Below are 21,945 nucleotides of genomic sequence, written 5' to 3' on the forward strand. Positions count from 1 at the left end.
GCAAATTCCTTAAAATTTTCAACGGAATGCACACAAACGTTCTCTCATAAAAAATTAAATTGCCCAGTTAAATTTGACAATAGCTGATGTGGCTTGGTTCCTTTCTGTTAAACGCGGTCCAAATAGGGGTAGGCTTTAGAGCAGTGGTGACTCTCAAGTTCGCAAAACTGGATTCTGTCATGTTATATGTGCTCATTGAGAACAAGAAATATTTATTAAGGCTGGCTGTTTTACTTTGAATCGATTATTTTATCAATAATAGATCTGAGTGGTGACAAAATAGTGCTGCCATCTTGCCAGAGACATTATTGATTGAAACGGCATTGATGAGAGTTTGTTGATATCTAAAAAAATTGGGAGGTAAAGATCCTTTGAGATTCCTAAAGGTTGATGAAAAACTTGTTCCTAGTACCTCAAGGTTAAGTGGCAGATAATTAAGATCAAGTACTTTGTGTAAATCACTTCCATTAAAACAATCAAGGATTGTATACCTTCATGCGCACTTTTATTTTTGAGTTATTTTGATTCGACTCGCGGCTGTCATTGGACAGACCGGAATGAAATGGAAATCCAAGGACAATAACCGGCTCTCAGAAATCCAGGGATTCTTTCAATACTTTTTATTATATTTACAACATATTATATTTACTTTCAATTATATTTAAAACATTTAGGCTTCATTAAAATATGTCTGCTCGGAAAAAAATCTGAAAAATATTGGCCTGCAGCTCTAGCAACGAGAAAAGTAAAATGAAAGTAAGAAGGATAATTAATTTCTACCAAAGTAAATCTCACCAAAAATGAATTAAGGACTTGGATGCAAAAAGGTCCTTCCCCACAACAAGATTGAAGAGTTTCCGCCAACAATTAGATTTTTTAATAGAAAACTATTAGATCATTAAACTTGAGATTTGCGTTAAAGATATCATAAAAGTAAGAGGGAAATTCAGTTATAATTCCATTTCTCTACCAAATTGTTTTGTTCCTTTTAAAATTGAAAGTATAAAACAAAAAATTCTGAAACTGAGAAGAGCCCTTTTCGCACCCATGATGTCCATTGTGTAAGAGGGGATTGAAATGAGTTACCAATTAGCTGTTGAATTAAAAAACAACAAAAGTCTTAAAATATACTATTTATTTTCTGTATATCTATATAAAAATATATTCAACACATTCAACAATATTTGAGAATTACTTGACTAAAACTAAAATAAGAGCTGAAATTTATTTATAAGTTAAATATCACATTTTAAGAAAATTACTACATAATACTCAATTTCAGCCAATTTATACTGATTATTTACAACAATTAACTAAACGAAAATCAGTATCACAATGGAGAGTAGTTAAAATCTGTATTATCTAAATAACTTCAACAAAGCATCATATTTACAAAACTTAATGAGAAAATAACAGGATATTACAAGGAGTATTATTTGAGTATTATGCTACCGGAATGATGAGCCTGGTTACTAAGTGTAAGTAGCAAAAAATTTCTTTCTAATAAATAGAACCTACTTAAATCATATTGTATATCTTGAGCAAAATTATATTTACAATATTTAGGCTTCATTAAAATATGTCTGCTTGGAAAAAAATCTGACGGCATGTTAGTAAGTTTATTGATTTTGTCATGAACTTATGAGGGATTTTAGACAAAATTGAAAAACAAAAAAATATTCAGCTCGAGTGACAATAGCTTTGAAAAAATTGTATAAAACTAATGAAACTAAAAGAAAATCCCTAAACATGGGAGATTTGTTCAAATTAAAAAATCTGAGAGAACCTTTACAAAAAACAGTTAGTTACACTTTCAAGGAGCTTCTTTATGCTATTATAATATTGAAAAATACAATTTTTGGCAGACACTTTGAATAGGCATTTTTGACAAAAAGAGGTCGCGACTTATTACTGAAAACTACTTATTTTATATGATAATTCTTAGCGGTAAGGGCTTAGCGGAAAAAGAGCTGATATTCATGAGTATGCTTTCATGGTAGTGCAGCTTGATAATGAAAGCATCTTTCATCTCAAAATATTCTTATGAAACTGAATAATAACTTTCTTACACAAACCATGTAAGTGCATTTGGTATAATTTAAGAAAAGCGCAAAGATGAACTACTATCACAAACTGAAACTGCAGAAATGCGTATCTTGGTTTGTGGCATTGCAGATTTCCTGTCATATTTTATTTTCTACGTCGAAGACTACCAAACATCATTTCCTGACAACTTTGGTGATTTTTATTCTCTGTGTGATGAAGATTCTGTGAAAATTTCAAGCCATAATGTTGGTTGCGTCTCCTTTTAAAGAATAAAATAGAAACGGAGATTTTAAAACATTGCAACCCAGATACGTATTTTTGTAGCTTAGCTGTTAATACACTGATGAATATTCGCTCGTTCACCGCTAAGCTTTTTATACATGTGTCTGAACTTTAACAAAAAGCATGTTTGTTTGAAAAAGACTTTCCAAATTTTTCTTCTGAACTTGCATTCATTTTTGCAAAAAAACACTAACAATCAATTAAAATACAAACATTAACATATTGCACCTGTTTAGCCTCATGCCTACATTTATTCAAATAAAATCCTCAACATGATTTTGTCCTCAATCGTCTGGGAACAGATTGCCTCCTTGAAAAAGGAGAGGCAATTTCTTTCAAAGACTTGTTTCAAAAGAGGTTGACAAGACAGTGATAAATTTCTGCCACAGCACAATCATCAAAAATAGTTTCATTATTTATACAACAATTTTATCAAGAGAGTTTGCATCATGAGTTAAATAGTTTGTTAGAGATGCACAGCAAAATGCCCGGCTAGAATTTCTGGTCAAATTTTGGTCAGATCAGAGGTAAAAATAAAAGCTGTCCAGGCATGAAAGTTCGAGGTTTCTGCCAAATTATCGCTGGCATCCAGCGAATATGTCATGAGCAGTCACTTCAGGATTGGTAATTTCAATGGTTCAAATTAAGAGAAAAGTATATTTCATTCCTTTTCACTGTGAATGAAAGGTATACGGTAACAGAAGGTGCATAACTTTTGCGAGTGAGCCATTGTACATATAATGAAAAGGGATATCAATGAACTTCACAAAACAGCTTAGTTGTAACACACTCTGTAACAACGAATTTAAATTATTTTTTCATGAAAATGAGTAAAAATGTAAATTGTCATGGGGAGCAAAATCATTACAGAGTCTCTTATCCCCACGTTGAGTCTTATGCGCAATATTGCAATACATACTCGGCACCAATAGACTGATATCCTCTCTATGTCCAACTTTGGAGTCATTTTACTTCAAATAAGCGAATAAGTCAAGCAAGATATAGAATTTAACCAAAAAATTAGAGTTTCCATTAAAAATGTAACTGTCCGCTACCAGACGTATTAAAATCAACAGGAGCTGCTCATTACTGTGGCAACATGGGCCCTATTATGCATGTATTCCTATTGGTCTTAAGAGCCCAAGTTACAATAGAGATAGTTCCTTTTGATTCATCTATTATCTTATAATCCGTGAAAAAAAGGAATTTTTAACTTGTTGATCTGACTAGCTTATCATCGCGGTGGAAGAAAACTAATTCAATTCAAAGTTGCAAAGCGCTCGATTCTGAATGGTCACCAAACGCAACCCCAATTATGAAGAAGTCAAACAACGATCCATCGCTGATTGTTGCAGCATTAGAAATTTAATAACTTCATCTCAAGAAAAAAATTGAAAAAAGAGGAGGTTAAGAATTTGAGGCAACTGGATCAGTAGGAGCTGAACTACCGATTGTTGGTATGTTTCTTGTTGTGAAACATTGTCTTCAAGTTATCAGATTATTCATGAATGAGAATGGGTTCAGACATTAGAAGCTATGGTTAGAATATTAAATAAATATTTAAATCTTATTGAGGTTAAATTAATGAAAGAAAAAAAATAAGTTGAACAAGCAACTTTGGGAAAATTAGAATGAATCTACCCCTTGATTATTCTGTTCGAGCCAAGTCCAAGTTTTTTTAGGCTGCGAAAGTGACACTTCAGCGGAGTCAAATGTAAGTTACGTAGGGTTGAGTTTGAGGTTTCCTTTCAGGAAAGCATTTTTGAACACTAAAAGAAGAGACAAAAATTATTCGTAGCACTGTATTGTTCTGCATAGACCTCTTCTATATAATCTGTTAATCCTGATTACAAATCATTTCCTGGAATGAAGTATGTTTCATTGCTTGATCCGTCTAAATTTAAATGCATTTGCCTTTTTCCAACTAGAACCTGACCTTCAGGCTAGATCAAGTAAACAGGCACATTGTGACTCAACTTGAAAGCATTGAATCTTTCACAGCTTTGTGAAAAAATAAGAGAAAAATTTGAACTAATCGTAAAATTCTACGATTGGAACACTTGGGATTAAACTCCTAGGACAAAAAATCAGTGAAATGATCATTGAAATTGATACATAATAATGAGAGTAAAAAAATAAACATTTTTTTTATAAAAAATAAGAGGATGGACAGAGAAAGAAAAAAAAAAGCTAATACAAAAATTCTACATACTTACAAGTAAAAATTATTAACAATTTGGCAAGAAAGATAAAAAATTACAGCCGGCGAATCATACTGGTCAGAAATGAAGGTTTCAAATACTGTCCAAACCTCCCCCGGTTAATTTAGCCGCATACAAATTCAAAACCTGAGGACATGAGAAAGAAAAAATGAAAAGGTCTGATAAAAATTTGGAGCCTCTTAATTTACCGTGAAGTGAGAAAATGCAGATTTGACTGATAACATTAGACAAAGTCGGAAAGCCATGAAAAGAGCTCAAACACTTGAAGCTTAAAACCTATGAAATGAGCCAGATAATTTTTAAAAGCTACATTCTTCCCTATTTGACGGAAATTTTGTTCCAAGTTTTATTTTATCTCAGGTGTTATAATTTATTCTTTATACTTGGTTTTATCTATAATCTCAGATTCAGCGTTTGATAATTCAAACAACTGCATACAGATTATGGTATCTGGATTTTCTGCTGAGATTTATTGAATGCACAATATTATTAAGATTTTTCATCACACAAAAAATTCGATTTTCAAAGCTTTTAATGATTCCTACGACTCTAGAGTTGTCAGCTGACACTTAAATGCCACAATAAAAAATGAAACCTATCTCCATTTTCAATTCACGGTCGAAATATTAACTTGGTATAGGAGGGGCAAAAAATTTGGACTAAATACAACAAATGAACAACATTAAACAGAAAGGGGCCAAGACAAATCTTGGGATAGATGAGTAAGGAGTAGTTTTGAGCTTCAGAGGCCGCTTAAGTTTTTCCGACAAAATTTTGCTGTTGAAATTTCACATCTTATACGTGAAAATCGTCTCTGAATTTTATCTCTGATATTCAGTCTTAGGGAGGAATAAAACTTCAGACCTCTTTTTTTCGGCTTCATCTTTTAGGACTTGAATCCTTTGCGTTAAACTTGGTCTAAATTATATAGATTCTTGGAAACACTCTTAATCAAACCTGCGGAGTACAATAAAACTTTTCTACATGCTATCAGTCATGCTTGCATGCTTTAAAAAAATAAAAAAGTCATCATGCTCAGTCATTTATAGGTACTAAGTTTAAATCTGTAAGTGATTCGATGCACTGTTAAGGCTTAGACGACGTTACAGGCATTCACTCGAGGGACAAGCTGGAGTGGATTTGATCAGCGTTTGACTCCTTTTGACTTTTAAGAAGACAGATTATTTGATTGTAGGACTGAATCGACCAGGAGACAGCAAGAGATTGAAAGGTTGTTGGGGGTGCCAACACAGTGCAATAGAAAAGAATGGCCAAGGGAAACAATTAAAATTCTAAAATCATGCAAATGCGATGGACATAAAAAATTTTAAATTACTCAATTCAAGTAGTTAAGACAGTATTAGAGTGAATTTAGTTGGAAAAACTTCAAAAAGTTTTTACTATTATTGAAACGCTATTAAAAACTTGCAACAATCTCTGATCACAGTTCAGAGACTCGTTAATATGAACTGTGCATTGAATGAATATACACTTAGTGAGCTCAAAGTAGAAAAGGACAGAAAGCTAAGATAAAAAGTTCAAACCTCAGTATGAAATACGGCTATCAACGAGTTTGAGATGAGGGTTTTTTCAGATCATTCTTTCTCTGTAATCGTCAGCGGAAGCAATCTGCTTACAAACCTTGTAAATGAACGCGTACTGCTGCTTGGTCTGAACGGCTCCGGCTCGACAGCGTCGCAGCATGTAGACGCACTTAGGAACATCGACCATCCTGGTTAGCTCGAAGTCGCGGATGCACAAGTCACAGGCGATAACAGTCCCCGTTCGCCCTGTCCCAGGGCTACAGTGGACTACGTTTGGACCTGTGTTGTTTTTCATGTAGACTCGTGCCTCTATCAGGAACGCTATTATCGAGGACTCTTCATTGGGCACTCCAAGCGGAGGCCATGAGGTGTACCATAGATGGGTCACTTCTCGCCAAGAATTCGTTTCCAAATTCTGAAACAAATTTTACCAGATCCTAGTTATTCAAGCAGTTAAGAATACATTCGTTTCAAAAACAGCATTAATACCTTTGGGACAGTGTGTAGTTTTTACAATGCCCAGTTCTAGGGAAAAGATGAAGAGCAAAGAGAAATAAAAATTGGTTGGGCTTATCAATGGTTTTGTGTTGAATGTTGAAGGCTCACCATGAAGAGACTAAATGGCAATGATAACAAAGTTTACGCTTTAATGTTTAGAAATATTGACGTCATAAAATGCAAAAGATGGATTGCTTTTAGAGGGATTCAACTTCAAAGATGAAAATTTTAGGAGAAGATGACAATAGTTTTTTTTGTGAGAAGGAGAAGAAAGTTATAAAAGACCTTGAAAAACATACTCATTAAGGGAGAAAGTTTACATCACTTAAATAACTTTATGATTCTTGAAACAAGAAGAAAACAATTCTTTACCTTGAGTTGAAGAGATGATATGATATATTTTTCACGATTTTCTCGCTTTTTCAAAGTTACTTGAAAATCGCCAAAAACTCTATTGCAATCAATAACTTCGGACGGAGGAAGATAATTGGCACATTTTTCCTGCACAAGAATTAACAAGGTTAAAAAACAGAAAAATTTGGGAGAAAACTTACGAATAAAATAATTTAGTATAATATGAAAAAAGTTATATAATATCAATTTTACCAACAATTTTGTCTGGATGCAAAAAACTTTAGCTAGGTATTCCTTGCCATTTTGCAAGCAAAAATTGTTCAAAGAACAAATGATATATTGTTAGGAAGACTTCAAAAACACTCATCTTGCATTGCAACATTGAAAATTTCCCTTTATGTTGTATTATTTTGACGCCATCTTTCACCTGTCAAGGTGGGGCTTTTCTGGAGGCTGGCATCTCTCTATCTCTCTTTGGGTACCATCTATCCACCTTTTAGCTGGACATCCTCTATGACGCATATCTGAAGGAACCCACTTCAAAACTTATTCAGCGACCTAGTATCGGCCGTTCTCTGCTTATGCCCATACTATGCCGATTGCTTGGTCATGATATCAAGCAAAATTGAATCTTTGAGACCAAAAATTCCTCGGACAAGATGATTTTAACAGACTAAAAAAAAAATATTTTCTCTGTGCTGTACTTCTTAAAGGTCTTTAATTCTTAATTTTAAATGCAAAAAAAGTAGAAAAGAAAAAAATAGAAAGGTGGAAGGAAAAGTATAGGGGCAGACTTACAACTCCATTTTCAAAGAAATCTGTCAGCATGAGAATAACTTTGCTCTGCTGCTCCCAGACCATGCGCCAAAAATCTTCAATTGTTGATTGCAAAGGGGCTTGGCAGGCTATGTAAAATCTTTCTTCTCTCTTTGGACCCTGAAAAAGGAAACACATTTAACTATATTAACCAAAGAAAAACAAAATGAAATAAAAAACCAGTTTTCAAAGTTATGATTTCTATAATCTCAGAGTAATAAGAGAAAAGTGATTTTCAACCAGTGAAGGGGCGTCAATGCAGAGAGGATCATTTTTGATAAAGTTATTGAGGTCACTACTGATAGGAAAGTTTTAAATAATGTTGTAGAGAAAAAAAAATCAAACCAATGGGCATTATGACCGTATGAAGTTTACAAAAAGCCTTCGAAAACATAATTTTGAGGAAGAACAGACTGAAGTCTACATCTGCTTTGTTCATGGCTTAGAATTTTCAGATTAAAGCAAATTTACCCTAACTTTTAGCAAAAAAATGAACTAATTGCTTGTAACTTATCGTTATGAGCAGCGTTCTGCATTTAGAACTCAAGCATTAATTTTTTAAAGCTAGTTTGATAAGAATTACTCTCCTAAAAAATTTACTTTCAAGCCCTACAATCAAGGAAGTTTTCGACTTTCAACATGCTGTTTGAGGTTCCATTTTTAGGAGATGTTTCTGGACAGAAGGTTCTGAATATTCGCCTTCATTTGGTTCATTTTATTTCAAAAAATCAACTTGCCTTGACGTAATTTGCATTGATATAATCACTGCAGCCTCCAGTCTTGGTGTTGAGAAGATGGACTCTAGTTTCGGGAAGCGGAATAACATTTGCATAACGATTTTTCGTTTCAGCAGAGGGTGGCAATTCATCTGGTTTCACTGCAACCACAGGAATGGAGGCAAATTCTTCATCGATTGCGTTTTGATCGGATGCAAAATTTGCAAGGCCAGCAAAATTTATCCGATGAGTGGGACCATTCTGAAAAAACAATTCTGGATTAGGACAACTATTTTCAAAATAAATTTGAAAAAATCGATGACGAATACTGCAAAATCCACTTCCTTAGCATATTTGTGAAAAATTCTCTGTTAACTAACTGGTGCTCAAAAACAAAGTAGCTCAGATTTCGATACAAACATTGCGAGCATTGATTTTTGTGGTATAAATAAGAGTTCCTTTTCTGATAGAGGTAATTATTTAAAAATATTCCTGTTTAGAGCTAGAATTCCTTAGAAAAGCACAATACAATACTCACATTATTTTTCTTCAAAGGAAGACGATGTTTTTTTTTTTTTTTTGCTGACAATTCTGTTAAAGAACCGGTTCACTCTCTTTCCTTCATTTTTTTGAACATCTTACACTTGACTAGCCGTAAAATAAGCAGGAACGAATTTTGAGGAGTTGGGAGAGACAATAAATCTTAAAATCCGTGAAAGCAAGGGTTCTTGGGGCAATTTCATTAGGGAGAGCATACAGAAGGGCAGGGCTCCATAATAATATCTTCCCTAATGACTCACTCCATAGCTGAGAGGGTTATATGCATGGAAAATAACAAGTGCAAGCTAGCTTACAGGGTCATCAAAAGCTGGATTTCCGTAAGATCTTTTGGACGCCCTCGCATCGCCTTTTCTTCGCACACTATTGTAAACTGAAATATTGTCCAAACTGTAGTCATCTAGCGTTACTGGCACACATCGTTGTCCATAATTGAATCGTTTTTGCCTCTTGCGAATGATCATCTGGAAAAGGGATTTAGAAAACATTATAAAACAAAAATTATGTATTCAGAAATAATACAGAAAAATTACCTTTCGACACACACACACAAAAAAAATACTAACTAAACAATTATGTTTATATTTATAGTAAACTGTATTAGAAAAAGCAAACATTAACAGTCATACAACAGCTGTGGCTAAATTTCTATTAGGTATCATCATGTCAGTGATGAAATGAATATTAAGAAATTGTAAAATGTAAAGTTGGTAAGAGTCTGTCTTGAAAATCTCACACTTCTGCGGAACGAATATTGAAAGCTGAAAACAGCCCAATCGGACATCAAAATGCAATATATTACATACTTAAGACTAGGTCTACAGACGCTATGCGTAGACTTGTCGTTCTGGCATAATTCCTATGTTCAGGCTGCTGTTTTAATTACACAAATAAAGTATGAAAAAGAGTGAAAAAAAGTTGGAATCGACGATGGATGGTTTTGGCGCATTCTGTGACAAAAATGGGCACTTTAATTGCCGAACCTTTACATTTTCCAGCTTCCTCTAGCTTCAGTTGCCATAATTTATAATTAAATTTTAATCTTTCACAGTGTCTTAGTCAGAAAATTCTTCGTGAATTTTTGTTGGAACTCTTTTATTTTAAGACTAACCAGCAATAAAATGACTAGGATCAAGCAAATGACAGCGAGGCAGATGATTACAACCGCTGCAATGACTCGAGTTTTGCTACCATCCATATCGGATCCCACACTGACTTCCTTGTCACTTCCTTTGTTCATTATAAGGTGTGCGCTTTCAACCTGTAAAAAAAAATTGTCATTGTTTACAAGGTGAAGAGCTAAGCTAACAAACAAATTTTGAAAACAAGAATGCATAAGTAAATCAACTTGAGCAAAACCCTTTCATGCCTTTACTACTTAATATTGAGAAAACTGGGAGAACTACACAGAACTTGTGCAGTGCAGAGTGGAATAATGTTCTAAAGGTACATTGATAAAATCAAGTAAATTATACAATATTCTTCTTCTACCTACTTTGCAGGAACAAAATGACAAAAAAGAAAGACGTAATACATTATTAGAGATTTTGCATGAGTCATCTAAAGTTTTGGGTTTTGGAGCTATATAAATCTTTCAAAAAACATAAAAAAGGGATTGAAACATAAGAATACAACATGATATGTTGAAAAAAAATGGAACCCAAAAAAGTGAAGCACGCAAAAGTATGCGGTTACATGAGAGAGCCAGTACAAGAAAAAAACAAAAAAAACTTGACATTCCTTTATTTTGTGATATTCTGTTGATAGAGAGGCAAAATTAAGGACGTTTCAAAGGAGTTATGCTAACTAGTTTTCTAGAGAAAAAATTAAATATGACAGGAAGTCTGCAACGTAGCAAACAGAGTTGAGTAAAATCGCACTTTGGCCATTGACAGGGTAATACATACTTTTGGTTCGTAGCCTTGAAGTCCCATTTTTCCGTAGAGCTCAATGAACTCTTCATTGATCGACTGCTCAAAATCACCGATTCCATCTGCCAAATAAAACTTAATGTCAGTCTCCTTCCCTGTGTCTTCTTTGGGACAATGATTCGAATTTAGGTCGATGAACTTGATTTGTTCAGACTGTTGGACTCTGAAATCAGAAACGGTGAAAATTGGCATGAGCTGATACGACAGGATAAAATATGGACCTGACGACTGAAAAAACAAGTCTGACACAGGTTTAGGTTTTTTATCTACATTATAAAATATTTACGCACTTATTACATATTTTATTCAGATGACTGTAGCTTGTAAATTAGCAAAAAAAAAAAAAAAAAAAAAAAACAGAAGTGAGATTATACCGAATTGAATGTCTTTTAATCAAAATCTTGACAATTAACAATTATTGATTTCAAAATTTGCCTATATTGTCTCAGTTGCTTCACAAAACGAAGGAGTAATTTAATCCTCTACAAACTCTTGAGATGATGACTTTACAATAAAATTATTTTCAAATGATAACTGAATGATTGATTTCGAATGGGTAAATTGAATAATAAAATTATTTTTATTAACTTTCTGAAATAAACTCAAAAGCAGACGTGTAAAAAGTTAAACAACACTCACTGTTGATTGATTCAGATTATTACATCACTAAACAAACAAATGGAGCTGCATTGCAGCTCTTCATAGCGAGGAAAATTTGATGATGAGCTGATATGACATGTTTGCTAAAAATATCTTCTTGTTCGCACATCTTGGTCTATAATGAGGAAGCTTAATGCGTGAAAACATTTCAGCAGGTAGGCTGGCTGTCCCAGAGTTTAATTTTACAGAGACTCCTGGATGACTTTTTTTTTTTTTTTTTTTGTTTTTTTGTGATCAGAGCAGAGCAGAAAAAAATGAAGGGTAGTTGTACAGAACAGTCTTTCAATTTCAATTACGTAAGGCACTTTCCAGCTTAACGAGTTTTCGATATGCTGTTGTGGAATACCACGCAAAGAAAAAAAAAGGAGAAATAAAAAAATACTCCTCATTACCTACTGGCAATTAATTTCCCTCAATACTTTTGAATGAAGCAATAAAAAAATTTCACTTAAATGATTCATTGCTTAACAAATAAAAAGAGAAAAGAAATAATAGTTTACCTGGCAGTCCCTGTCCGGAACATTTTGATGATTGAAGTTTTGAGCTTGCCCAAATTTTTACAAACTTTCGCAGGACTGCTTTCAATTCGAAGTTGAATATGGAGAGGAACCGGACAAAGCATGGTAGATGGACATAAGTCTGCCTCAGTTATTTCAGTTGTCCCGTTCGATGAAAAGGGTTTCGCCGTCGTCACAATTTTTGTCGGGGTTGGTGAAAAGAGTTCTTGTTCACTGTCCGTTTCTAAAAAAGAAATCAACACTGTAACCACTGTGGCAACCAAATTATACAAAATTATCTTACAAAACGTGCTTTAAATTGTCGAATTAAAATGCGACTGCAATCTCTTCATCGGCACAAAAACAAATAGACTGCGTACAATTTATTCTTTAGAATTGTTTGTCTAGAATTCAAATTCCTATTTTCGAGTCTAACTTGACAAAAATTACTCATCTAAAAATTTACATTGTTGCACAATCTCCTTTTCCATGGCTGATAAAAAAAAGGAATTTCGCAGCACTTTCTCAAGATGAGATTCTGAATTCTTTCATTGATAGAAAAAAAGAAACTGTCTAGAACACCCATATCCCATTAGCACCACATTATTTCATCTCTCCAGCTGAATTTTAAGTTTACAGGATAATGATTCACATTTTAATTGGAGTTTACTGAGAATGAAAACAGTTTTGTATGAGGCAAACTAAAACTTACCGATGTAGGCGTCTTCATCAGTGGCATTATTTTCGTCCAATTTATCAGGCACTGGAGGTATAATATTCTCATTTTTCTTGGTGCTTGTTACCACTTTCATGGTGGTAGAGAAAGGTGAGGTTGTGATTGAAGTTTTCATGGTGGTTAGCTCAATTTTGCTCGAGGGCTCATGGGTGGTCTCGGAAGTGGCGAACACAGGCCACTTAGCTGAAACAGGTTTTCCTGTTTTGTCTCCCAAATTAGAGGCCACACTAGTAGTTGTGGTGCTCTTTTCTCTGCTAAAAATGTCTTTCTCCGACAATGAAGTTTTTGCAGAGGCTGGAGTCAAAAACTGAACACTCATTGTGGTAGTCATGGGGGTGCTGGGTGAGGGTGTTATGCTCTGAGGGAGTCCGCCTTGAGGTGTCATTTCGAAACTAGAGATTGAGCTTGTTAAATTCATCACAGATTGGACCATGTCTTCTGTAGTAGATAAATCAGTGTTCAGTGGGTTCTCACCCAGTTCAGAACTGAGGTGAGGCTTCATTGATGAAAACTCAAAATCTGGGATGTCTTCCTCGGAAACATTGGGTACATTCGTTGAATACTGGTATGTAGTTTCTTCATTGAAATGACTCGGCGATGAGTGACTTGAAGTCTCACTACTAGAATACGGCTCACTGGCTGTTGACTGGGCGTATTTCTTAGACACACTTACGTCAGGAAGCTTGCTTCTCTCGGTGGACGGACTAACAGCAGGCAAGTCGAAGGACACCTCAAACATTCCTTCTGTTTCTGTTGGGTATTCGTTGGTTCCTTTTATTCTGTTGAGCATGTCTAAGGCTGACTGGTGACTTTTATTCAAGCCTCCCTCGTGATATTGCTGGGTTTCTTTGATCCTGTTAGGAATATCTGAAGTCGGTGGGTGATTTTTGGTATCACCGAGGTCTTGACTAGACGCACCTTTGAGAGTACCAAACTCAATTTCGGTATTTAATTCATTTGACTGACTAGAATTGTTTTGGTAATTAGAGATAGGTGTGGGAATAACAGAAACTTGCGTTTCCGAGCTATTAACTTTCGAGGTGGAATTGGTTGAAGAAACTTCCGACTCTTTGATAGAATTTACTGGCGCAACAACTTCTGGCTTTACATCGGTGAGATAGACGGTTTCCAGAGGTTTTGGTTTGAGATCATTTGATTCGTCCAACCCATGCGCATTACTGTCATTCGAAGCTTCAACAAATTCTACCTCGTCATTTGCAATTGAAAACTTTTCAGTTGGTTTCCCAAAATCGTCACTGCCAGACGATTCTGTAGGATTACTGGGATTTTGTTCTGCCTCAGTGTATTTGTCACTCATCACTTCGTTTTTCATTTTTGAAGTTGATAATACTGATGGTGATGTAGAGGTGGCATTAAAATCTTTGGAGCCTTTGTTTTCGTTTGCAACCATTTTGACATCCACATCACTCAACTCATGTAAACCCGTGCTCCCTTCATTTTCTAAACTGTCCGTTTCCTCCGTAACTTTTTCATTACCATCAGGGTTTGTAACGTCTTCTTTCATTTTGTCATCATTCCTATTACTATTGGCAGGGTTTTTGTCATTTGTACTTATTCTAATAGTGTTTGCCTCTTCTGAGGAAACTGTCTTGTTTAGAGTCAAATTTGTGGAAGGCACTTGGTCAATGACTCTGCTGCTATTGAATGAGTCTTTGAAGGCACTGATGGTGCTTGGTGAGCTGCTCACAACATTAGCATATTTCAAGGTGTCAGGGGCAAAAGTTGTCACTTCCATTTCATCTTCCATCATTGTGGTCATGTCTGAAACATTTTCCAATTTTATAATTAGGTTGTTTAATGACACTGTAAGTAATTCTATTTTATTTGTAATCTTGACTAGGTCAGTTTTGGGACCAACTATCAGAAAATTTATATTAGAAACAATAAAATCATAAGAAATTAAGATGAATAGACAATAACATGATTTTGTTCCTTGGCATGCTTATCTATTTTTGATTTTTCACCTTTCATTTTTTCACCTTTCATTTTCTACAGGAAGTGGTGCCTACATGATGAGCACCGAAAATTTACGACAAAAATGGATAGAAATAAATTACCTCAATTAACCAAAGCTTCTGTAATTTGGATAAGAACTGTGTCAGCAACTTAATAAATTATGTTACTTCGATAAAGCTTCAAGGGACCTATCTCCCTTGAAATTTGCTCCAAGGGAAAAAATACTACAGAGTAAGAGAGGCTCATTATGACCTATAAAATTGGCCCTATCCTTTGATGTGTTAAAACCAAATGGCGTTACGTTCTCCTCGACCCCCTCCCCTGGAGCGTAATGAACTTTGAAAACGGCCACTTTTCATTGTTCTGAACAACTTGAGTTTCCACCTCAAATGTCTTTTCAGATTCTATCAAGTATATGTATTGTGATCCTTAATTTCCCATCCTCGATAATTGAGGTTGATGGACGAAGTGATGGACAAGAAAGACAATGAAGAGAAAATTGAGCGCTCCTATTGGTGGAAGCGGGTGGTTGCAATGGACAAAAGAGGTAAGTAATAGATTAACTAATGGCCACCCAGTAGACATCCAGCGGTTAGTCCAGCATTTTATTCCTTGGTCTATAGTAACCATCAGTTTCAACCAATAAGATAGCTCCATTTTCCCTTAGTTCAAAGTCGATAGACCTAGGTCTGTCCGTTAGGAGAGTTGATTGTGATAATCTCTGCAAATCGGGGGTGAGGGCTGTTTGCGTTGCCAACAGATTCCTCCGATTCTCCCACTCTGCTGTTCCCCCGATCCAATTACATAGGGCTTAAACAGATCGGGAAGATTGCGAAGGAGTAATGCAACGGGGCAGTGCAAATCGGGGAAACGTTCGAAAAGAAGTGAAACAGCAAAGCGGGGGAATCCATCGCCAGATCAGGACATTCCGAAGAACATCTTGCTAACATACTGACCTAGGTCTATCGACCTTGCCTTAGTCTCTTTGTCTATCAATTTGAATAATCAGCCCACTGTCCAGTGGCCCGATTATTGAAATTGATAGACAAAGCTTTAGACAAAGAAGACGAAAGAGACATGGAGGGATCCTATTGGTGGAAGCGGGTGGTTGCAATGGACAAAGGAGGTAGGTAATAGTCTAACTAACGGCAACCCACGAGAGACTCGACAGTTAGTCCATCATCCTCTCCCTTAGTCTATAAGAGCCACCCGTTTCAACCAATAGGATCGCTCCTCACTCTCTATGTCTTCTTTGTCTATAACTTTGTCTATCAATTTCAATAATCAGCCCGCAGTAGTCACTTCCGGCTATCGGCTCCGAGTCGGATCTCACCTGTGGCAGTGCTCTCTGTGGTGGTCATCTTTTGGAGCCTGGTGGACCAAGCGACGAAGGGCTTGACTTTGGCCGGCGGCTCGGTGATGGCGACGGGGGAGGCCTCCGTGGTCGGTGGGCGCCTCGTCGTGCGGCTCGTGAAGTTCTTGAAGGAGGCGAGCGCCCAGCCGCTGGGAGGGGCGTCCTGCCCGGGCGGCCGCGTGGGGCGCCTCCGGGTGTAGTCCACCGTGGGCCGGGGCGCCTTCAGCGGGATGTCGTTCGACTGCGGCTGCGCGGCGTCCTCCTTGTGGTTCTTCACCTGGATCGTCGGCTCCGTCACCTCCGCGCTCACTTCCGTCGAGGTCCGCAGCTTGATCCGGTTCTTCAGGCTGTTTTTCAGCGTCGACCTGTGTAACATACAATAAAGCAATACAATCTATTCTTTACTACCTATTTTACTATTTTTAAAAATGTTTTTTGACTTTTCAACTTCTTGTATGCCAGTAGTTTCAATAGCTAATCGCTTAAATTTTGTCTTTGCCTTGAACTATCGCTTCATGTGGTTTGTATTCGCCTTAATTATGACCATAAAGGTCGAAAAGCTTCGGCTCTGAATTAATAAAAGCATCTTTATAACACCTCGCCTTTGTGTTTTTCACAATCAAATCCCTTCAATTTTAAACGGTGTTACGGTGATTTTCATCGACAGGTTCAAATGACATACAATAAGGTAACGTCATCTGGTCGAGTATACCATTTTGGGGGCATTCGGCTAGAATGTCTACACTTCGTCGCTCCTACTACATCACGTTCCTCTTCTAACGTTAGGGCGTACCTTTATTTCCACATGAACCCCAGAAAGCATATACGGATCACAAGGTTTACGTGGAAATTGAGATACACCTTTACGCCAGAAGAGCGACGATAAGGGGGTAACTCTAGTCTAGCACAAGCTCTAATGTCCACACAACTCCTCGCTTCCTAAGGCTGACGTCTTTTTTGTCAGAGGAACGACGATTTTAGACGTCATGTGCAGTTTCTTATGGGTCATGCATCCTTGTTACAATAAAGAAGGAAATTGATTGAAAAATTGCAATAAAAATTAAGACGGCACTTGTGATTTTGAAGCATGCTAAGCGCAGCGCCTCTTGTTAATAACCGTATTCGACGAGTGGAGTGTTATTTTAATCGATCAAATGATCAGAAAATAGTGGAACACTTCTTGTACCTCCCGCTTTAAGTTCTTGAATTTTAAAACATTATTTAGTTTTAGGAATGTTAAATTTTACTGGAGGTTAGGCTTGATCTTCCACTTTTCCCCTTGTCAGATGAATGTCAGAGACCCTTAATCCCCTCTCCATAGGCCTCAGAAATCACTTGTGGACAACTACCAATGTTCTAACCATAATGTTCCTATTCTAGGACCCTCGCCGATAAATCTGACAATGGTTACCTTCTCGGGGGCTCCTGCGTGGTGGGTCGCTCCGTGGAGATGGTCGTGAGGATCTGCGGTCGTCGGAACGGGAACTTCCTCTTGGCCTCGCCGCTGGTCTCCTCGGAGGCGGGCGGCCTCTCCGCGTCGAGGATCGGCACCGTGTTGGCTAGCTCGTTGGGCGGCGGCCGCTCCGTCGAATTGTCGCTCGGCTTCGTCGTCGTCGTAGGTCTCCCACGCACGGACGTGATCTGGCTGATGATGTTGCCCGGCACGAAGTCCTTCGGATGGAGCTCCTCGTCGGCGGGCGCGTCGTCCACCAGCTGGGCGGTGTTGCTATAGACGACGTGCGTCTGCGGCTTCAGCTCGTTCGCCGCGGGCCCGGCGCCTTCGTCCGATTCTGGGCGGCGCGCTGTCCTGGCGGCGCCTCCCGCACGGCCACGCTGTTCTGGTGGAACTTGGACTGCCCCCGCTTGTTGCCGTGCGCTTCGGTCTCGTTGGCCACCGCGTTCTGCTCCGTCTCCAGCGGCGGGTAGCGCCCGGCGGTCTTGAGGGAGTTGAGCTTCTCGCTGCTCCCGGTCGGCGGGGGGAACTTGAGCTTCTTCGGGAGTCGGCGAAGGCGTCGAAAGCGGGCGGCGTCGTCGGCGGCCGGGGTCGGGGCGCCTCTTTCGTGGGCTTGGGCCTCAGGTCGTCGAAGGGGCTGAAGGGCGGCTGCGAGTCGAAGAATTCCTTGTTCGGGTTGTAGAGCGGCCCGGGGGAATAGGACTTATAGCCGTCGACCGAGGACGGGAACTTGGGTTTGGGGAACTTCTCGGTGGTGGGCGCCGGGGGGCGGTTGAAGGGGGCGAGCCATTGGGGTTGCGGCGGCGGGTGGTTGGGGACGTTGGGGTAGCGGACGGGGGGGAACTTGGGCGACGGGGGCCTCGGCGCGTCCCGGTTGGCCGTGATCGGCTGCCACGGGCTGTTGTCCACCGGGATGTTGTCGAAGAAGTCGTTGTTCGCACTCCGGCAGTCCCCCAGCCTCCCCAGCCAGAACGAGAAGGCCAACAGCAGAGCTCCTGAAACACACCAAAGAACCGTCGAAATTAGATCGTTATCATGAAATAATCGGTCTCACACGGAGAAAAAAACTTAGTGCGTGGGACCCGAAGTTTAGGTCATATGGATCTCTAAAGTTTTCAGATTGAGCATCTGAACACTTAAGGTCCAGCTGTCGAGGTTCGGATCACACATCTGAAACTTCAGTTCTTACATCTGAAGTACTTCGGTTTTCACATCCAAAAAAACTTCAGTTCTCACAGCCGAAAAACTTCGGTTCTCATATCTGAAGTACTTCAGATGTAAGAACTGGAGTTTCAGATGTGTGATCCGAACCTCGACAGCTAGACCTAAATTGTTCAGATGCTCAATCCGAAAACTTCAGAGATCCATATGACCTAAACTTCGGGTCCCACGCACGAGGTTTTTTTCTCCGTGCAGAAGATAAACTGGATCTTGGTTAATCCGAGACACTGCTTCAAGTATCTCGGAGATTCCATATTTTCGGTCATGTTTCATATTCTTGAGATAGGACCGACTAGCGTTTTTGTGCAAATTATATTAAGAAATATTTTTCATTATGTCATAAGAAATCGTACCAAGAGACTATTTTTCCATCTTACAACCATTACGCATCGTTGAACGCTGTAAACTCCAACGAAAAAGACAGTGTTAGGGTCATATGGAAAGGGATTCATTTTGGACGAGGCATACGTTTTTAGGGGTGTCATTTTAGACGAACATTTAAAAGCGGCTTTACCGGTGAAGGATTAGTCCCCCTTCCTCGTATTAGACTTGGACTTTTGAGGGGAGGCAATTTGGATGAATTAGGTATTATAAGTTTTAAAAATAATCCGAGATTTGTCGAAGTTTTAATTCTTCCCCAGGCGAATTTATCAGCCTCCCCTCCTGAAATCCGACTGAAATGATTGAAATGAATTTCAAGCGTTGAACAACTAGATAGGATTAAACATACATACATACATACATACATATAAAGCCACTTTTATGGCGCCCCTCAGGGAGTTGGCACACCCTAATTTCTTCTAAAACCCCCTGTCGCCACCCTTTTACTGGGCGTCCCCTTCGTCTCCTCCCGGGAGGAACCCAATCAAGCATCTTCTTCGCCAGCCTTTCGTCCGTCATTCTATTGACATGGCCATACCAGACAAGCTGGATCAAACATCCTCTTTTAAAATACTTCGGTCTAGACAATACAAGAATCAGATACAGCACCATCGCGACAGGACACCTGCCTAGCGACTCGACGTACGAGACGATGATTTTTTTCTCAACGAGGGAGGGAGGGGGGTAGGCGAGACGACGAGGTGTAGGGCGCGGGGCGGGGCGGGCGGAAAATCGGGTGCCGGAGCAGTGGGTGGCTACCGGGCGCTGGCGGAAAAAGTGAAAGCAAAAGCGGCCGGTTTTCGTTCGGATTCTGATTCGGTCAATCATGGAGAGATCTAGCGCCGCGGATCGCGGATCCCACAGCCAGCCGCGGCCGGCGACATTCCTCGGACTCCGAAAGAAATTCGCCTCGAAATTCGAAGAACCGCGTCACACTTTTTCATCTCCGCCTCCGTATCCTTATTTGACGTCCCACTCGATCTCATCTCGAGTATGTACATTCAGATTTCAAATGCACGTTGATGGAATATTAATTTCGCTTTGCATTCCGGCTAAAACGAGTGAATGACAGAAAGAGAAACATTTGGACGCATTCGTGCAGAGGACATCTAAAAACTTCGTCAGTATGTGACTGTCCATGAGAAAATAGCAGGATGTCTGGTAAAATAAACTGGCCAAAAATCGATACTTTTACAGTGCTTTATCAGTATATTCCCAAAAAATTCAGTACTTTTTTAGTACCTCCATTTGACGAAATTCGAAAAATTTCGAAACTTTGAAATTCTCGCTCGAATCGCGACAAAAATGACATAACAGCAAAATTTCATGGATGACTAGAAGATTAACTGACTGCACAATCGCGATCATGCAGGCAAATACTACTCCAAGAATCAACGCGCAGGGGATTGAAAACTTTCTAGGCTTCATTAAAACACACGCATGGTATGAAGGAGAAAAGACGATCTTTGGATCGATTCAAATGGAGGTAGGTAGTCGCAGAGCATTCTAGTGCGCTTGAGTTACGGCTTGGTGTGTATGAAGATTAAGGAATTGGATATTGAGAGTTCCACTGGAAATTCACACCAGAATCCTAGGGAATAAGTTACAGAATCAGTCTGGAGGGCCAGGATTGCTCGGTGTTTGAGCGTGTTACGAGGGCGAAAAATGTGGTTTTCTACGATGGTGCCCGTATCCACTACCTAGTGGCCACGCCCGAGGTATGGTTGGAATATGGCTGCATCACATCGGTTCACTTGGCAGCTCATAACCCCGGCGTAATGGCCGCGCCCGCGCATGCACGGACGGTTCCAGCGCCGTAACCGAATTAACGGCTCGTCACTTTTCCACGGCTACACCTCACTTCAAGCTCTTATTTTTTCCGCGGTTCCAAGAGCTCTTGGGTTTGTGAGACACGCTGCATTGCTGGGCAGTGGCGTCAAGTTGGCCTGCACACGTCGAAGAATCTGGACATGATTGAGCACTGCCGTGCTAAGGAAGAACACCGTATGAGCCTTCAGACGTTGCTAAATTTACTTTGCAAAATAAGGAATTTCCGGAAAAGTTTGTGTATGTTTTTCTTCTATTTTTTCAGGGAATTTTTCTCGTCATTTCATCTGAAGTGTCTGAGAATTTCAAGGAAAAATGGATGGCGTCAAGCAGAAACGAACCAAGCCACATCAGCTATTGCCAAATTTACTTGGACGGTTTAATTTTTTACATAAAAACGGTCGGGTGGATTTGTGAGCCAATGTCAGAGAATTTTCTGCCCAGTAAGAAGCGTACTCCTTAAGGTTTTGAAAGGAATCCGCACAAATGTTCTCTTGTAAACATTTAAATTGTCCAGTTAAATTTGGCAATAGCTGATGTGGCTTGCTTCCTTTCTGCTAAACGCGGTTCAAATATGTTTAACTCTCCTTAAAAATACATGTTTTATCGAAAGAAATGTGACAATCTTCGAATTTTCATACGACGTTTTTCCTTAGCACGGTAGAACAGAAATGCTGCGATCGGCAAAATGGAAGCCTTGACTGAGTCCGACCGAACCGATAAAATTGATGACAGTTTCGGGGAACACGGAAAAAAAAACTAGTTTCCGTGGTAGAAACAAAACGGGTTGGTCAATAGGCGTTATCTAACTTTTAAACATCCCACACCTGTCGGTTTTTGGGGCTAAGACGCAAACTGGAGTATGGTGCGGC

General features: G+C 38.9%; 2 protein-coding genes across 3 annotated transcripts in view; both read right to left on the reverse strand.

The window, feature by feature from the left end:
* Nucleotides 1–1,117: 1,117 nt before the first annotated feature.
* On the reverse strand, nt 1,118–14,639 carry LOC109043762 (uncharacterized). 2 transcript variants are annotated; one of them, XM_019061071.2, is made up of 10 exons: nt 12,837–14,639; nt 12,128–12,368; nt 10,944–11,130; nt 10,148–10,297; nt 9,333–9,500; nt 8,500–8,739; nt 7,745–7,882; nt 6,965–7,093; nt 6,192–6,509; nt 1,118–4,676 (listed from the first exon to the last, which is right to left on the reverse strand). In XM_019061071.2, exons 1-10 carry the CDS (start codon nt 14,629–14,631, stop codon nt 4,623–4,625), a joined length of 3,420 nt encoding a protein of 1,139 aa, XP_018916616.2. In that variant the 5' UTR covers nt 14,632–14,639; the 3' UTR covers nt 1,118–4,622. The 2 variants fall into 2 exon arrangements, with proteins under 2 accessions (XP_018916616.2, XP_072156080.1); XM_072299979.1 differs by having other exon boundaries at nt 6,095–6,509; nt 12,837–14,616.
* Nucleotides 14,640–17,778: 3,139 nt separating this feature from the next.
* The window catches only part of LOC109043766 (uncharacterized), a 136,842-nt gene continuing 132,675 nt past the window's right edge, over nt 17,779–21,945 (reverse strand). Inside the window, exon 3 of the mRNA XM_019061078.2 lies at nt 17,779–18,639. Within this exon, the coding sequence (XP_018916623.2) occupies nt 17,918–18,639 (722 nt within the window). The 3' untranslated portion in view covers nt 17,779–17,917. The remainder of the gene's footprint in view (nt 18,640–21,945) is intronic.

This window comes from Bemisia tabaci, chromosome 4, assembly GCF_918797505.1.
Source record: "Bemisia tabaci chromosome 4, PGI_BMITA_v3".
Classification (NCBI taxonomy): Eukaryota; Metazoa; Arthropoda; class Insecta; order Hemiptera; family Aleyrodidae; genus Bemisia; species Bemisia tabaci.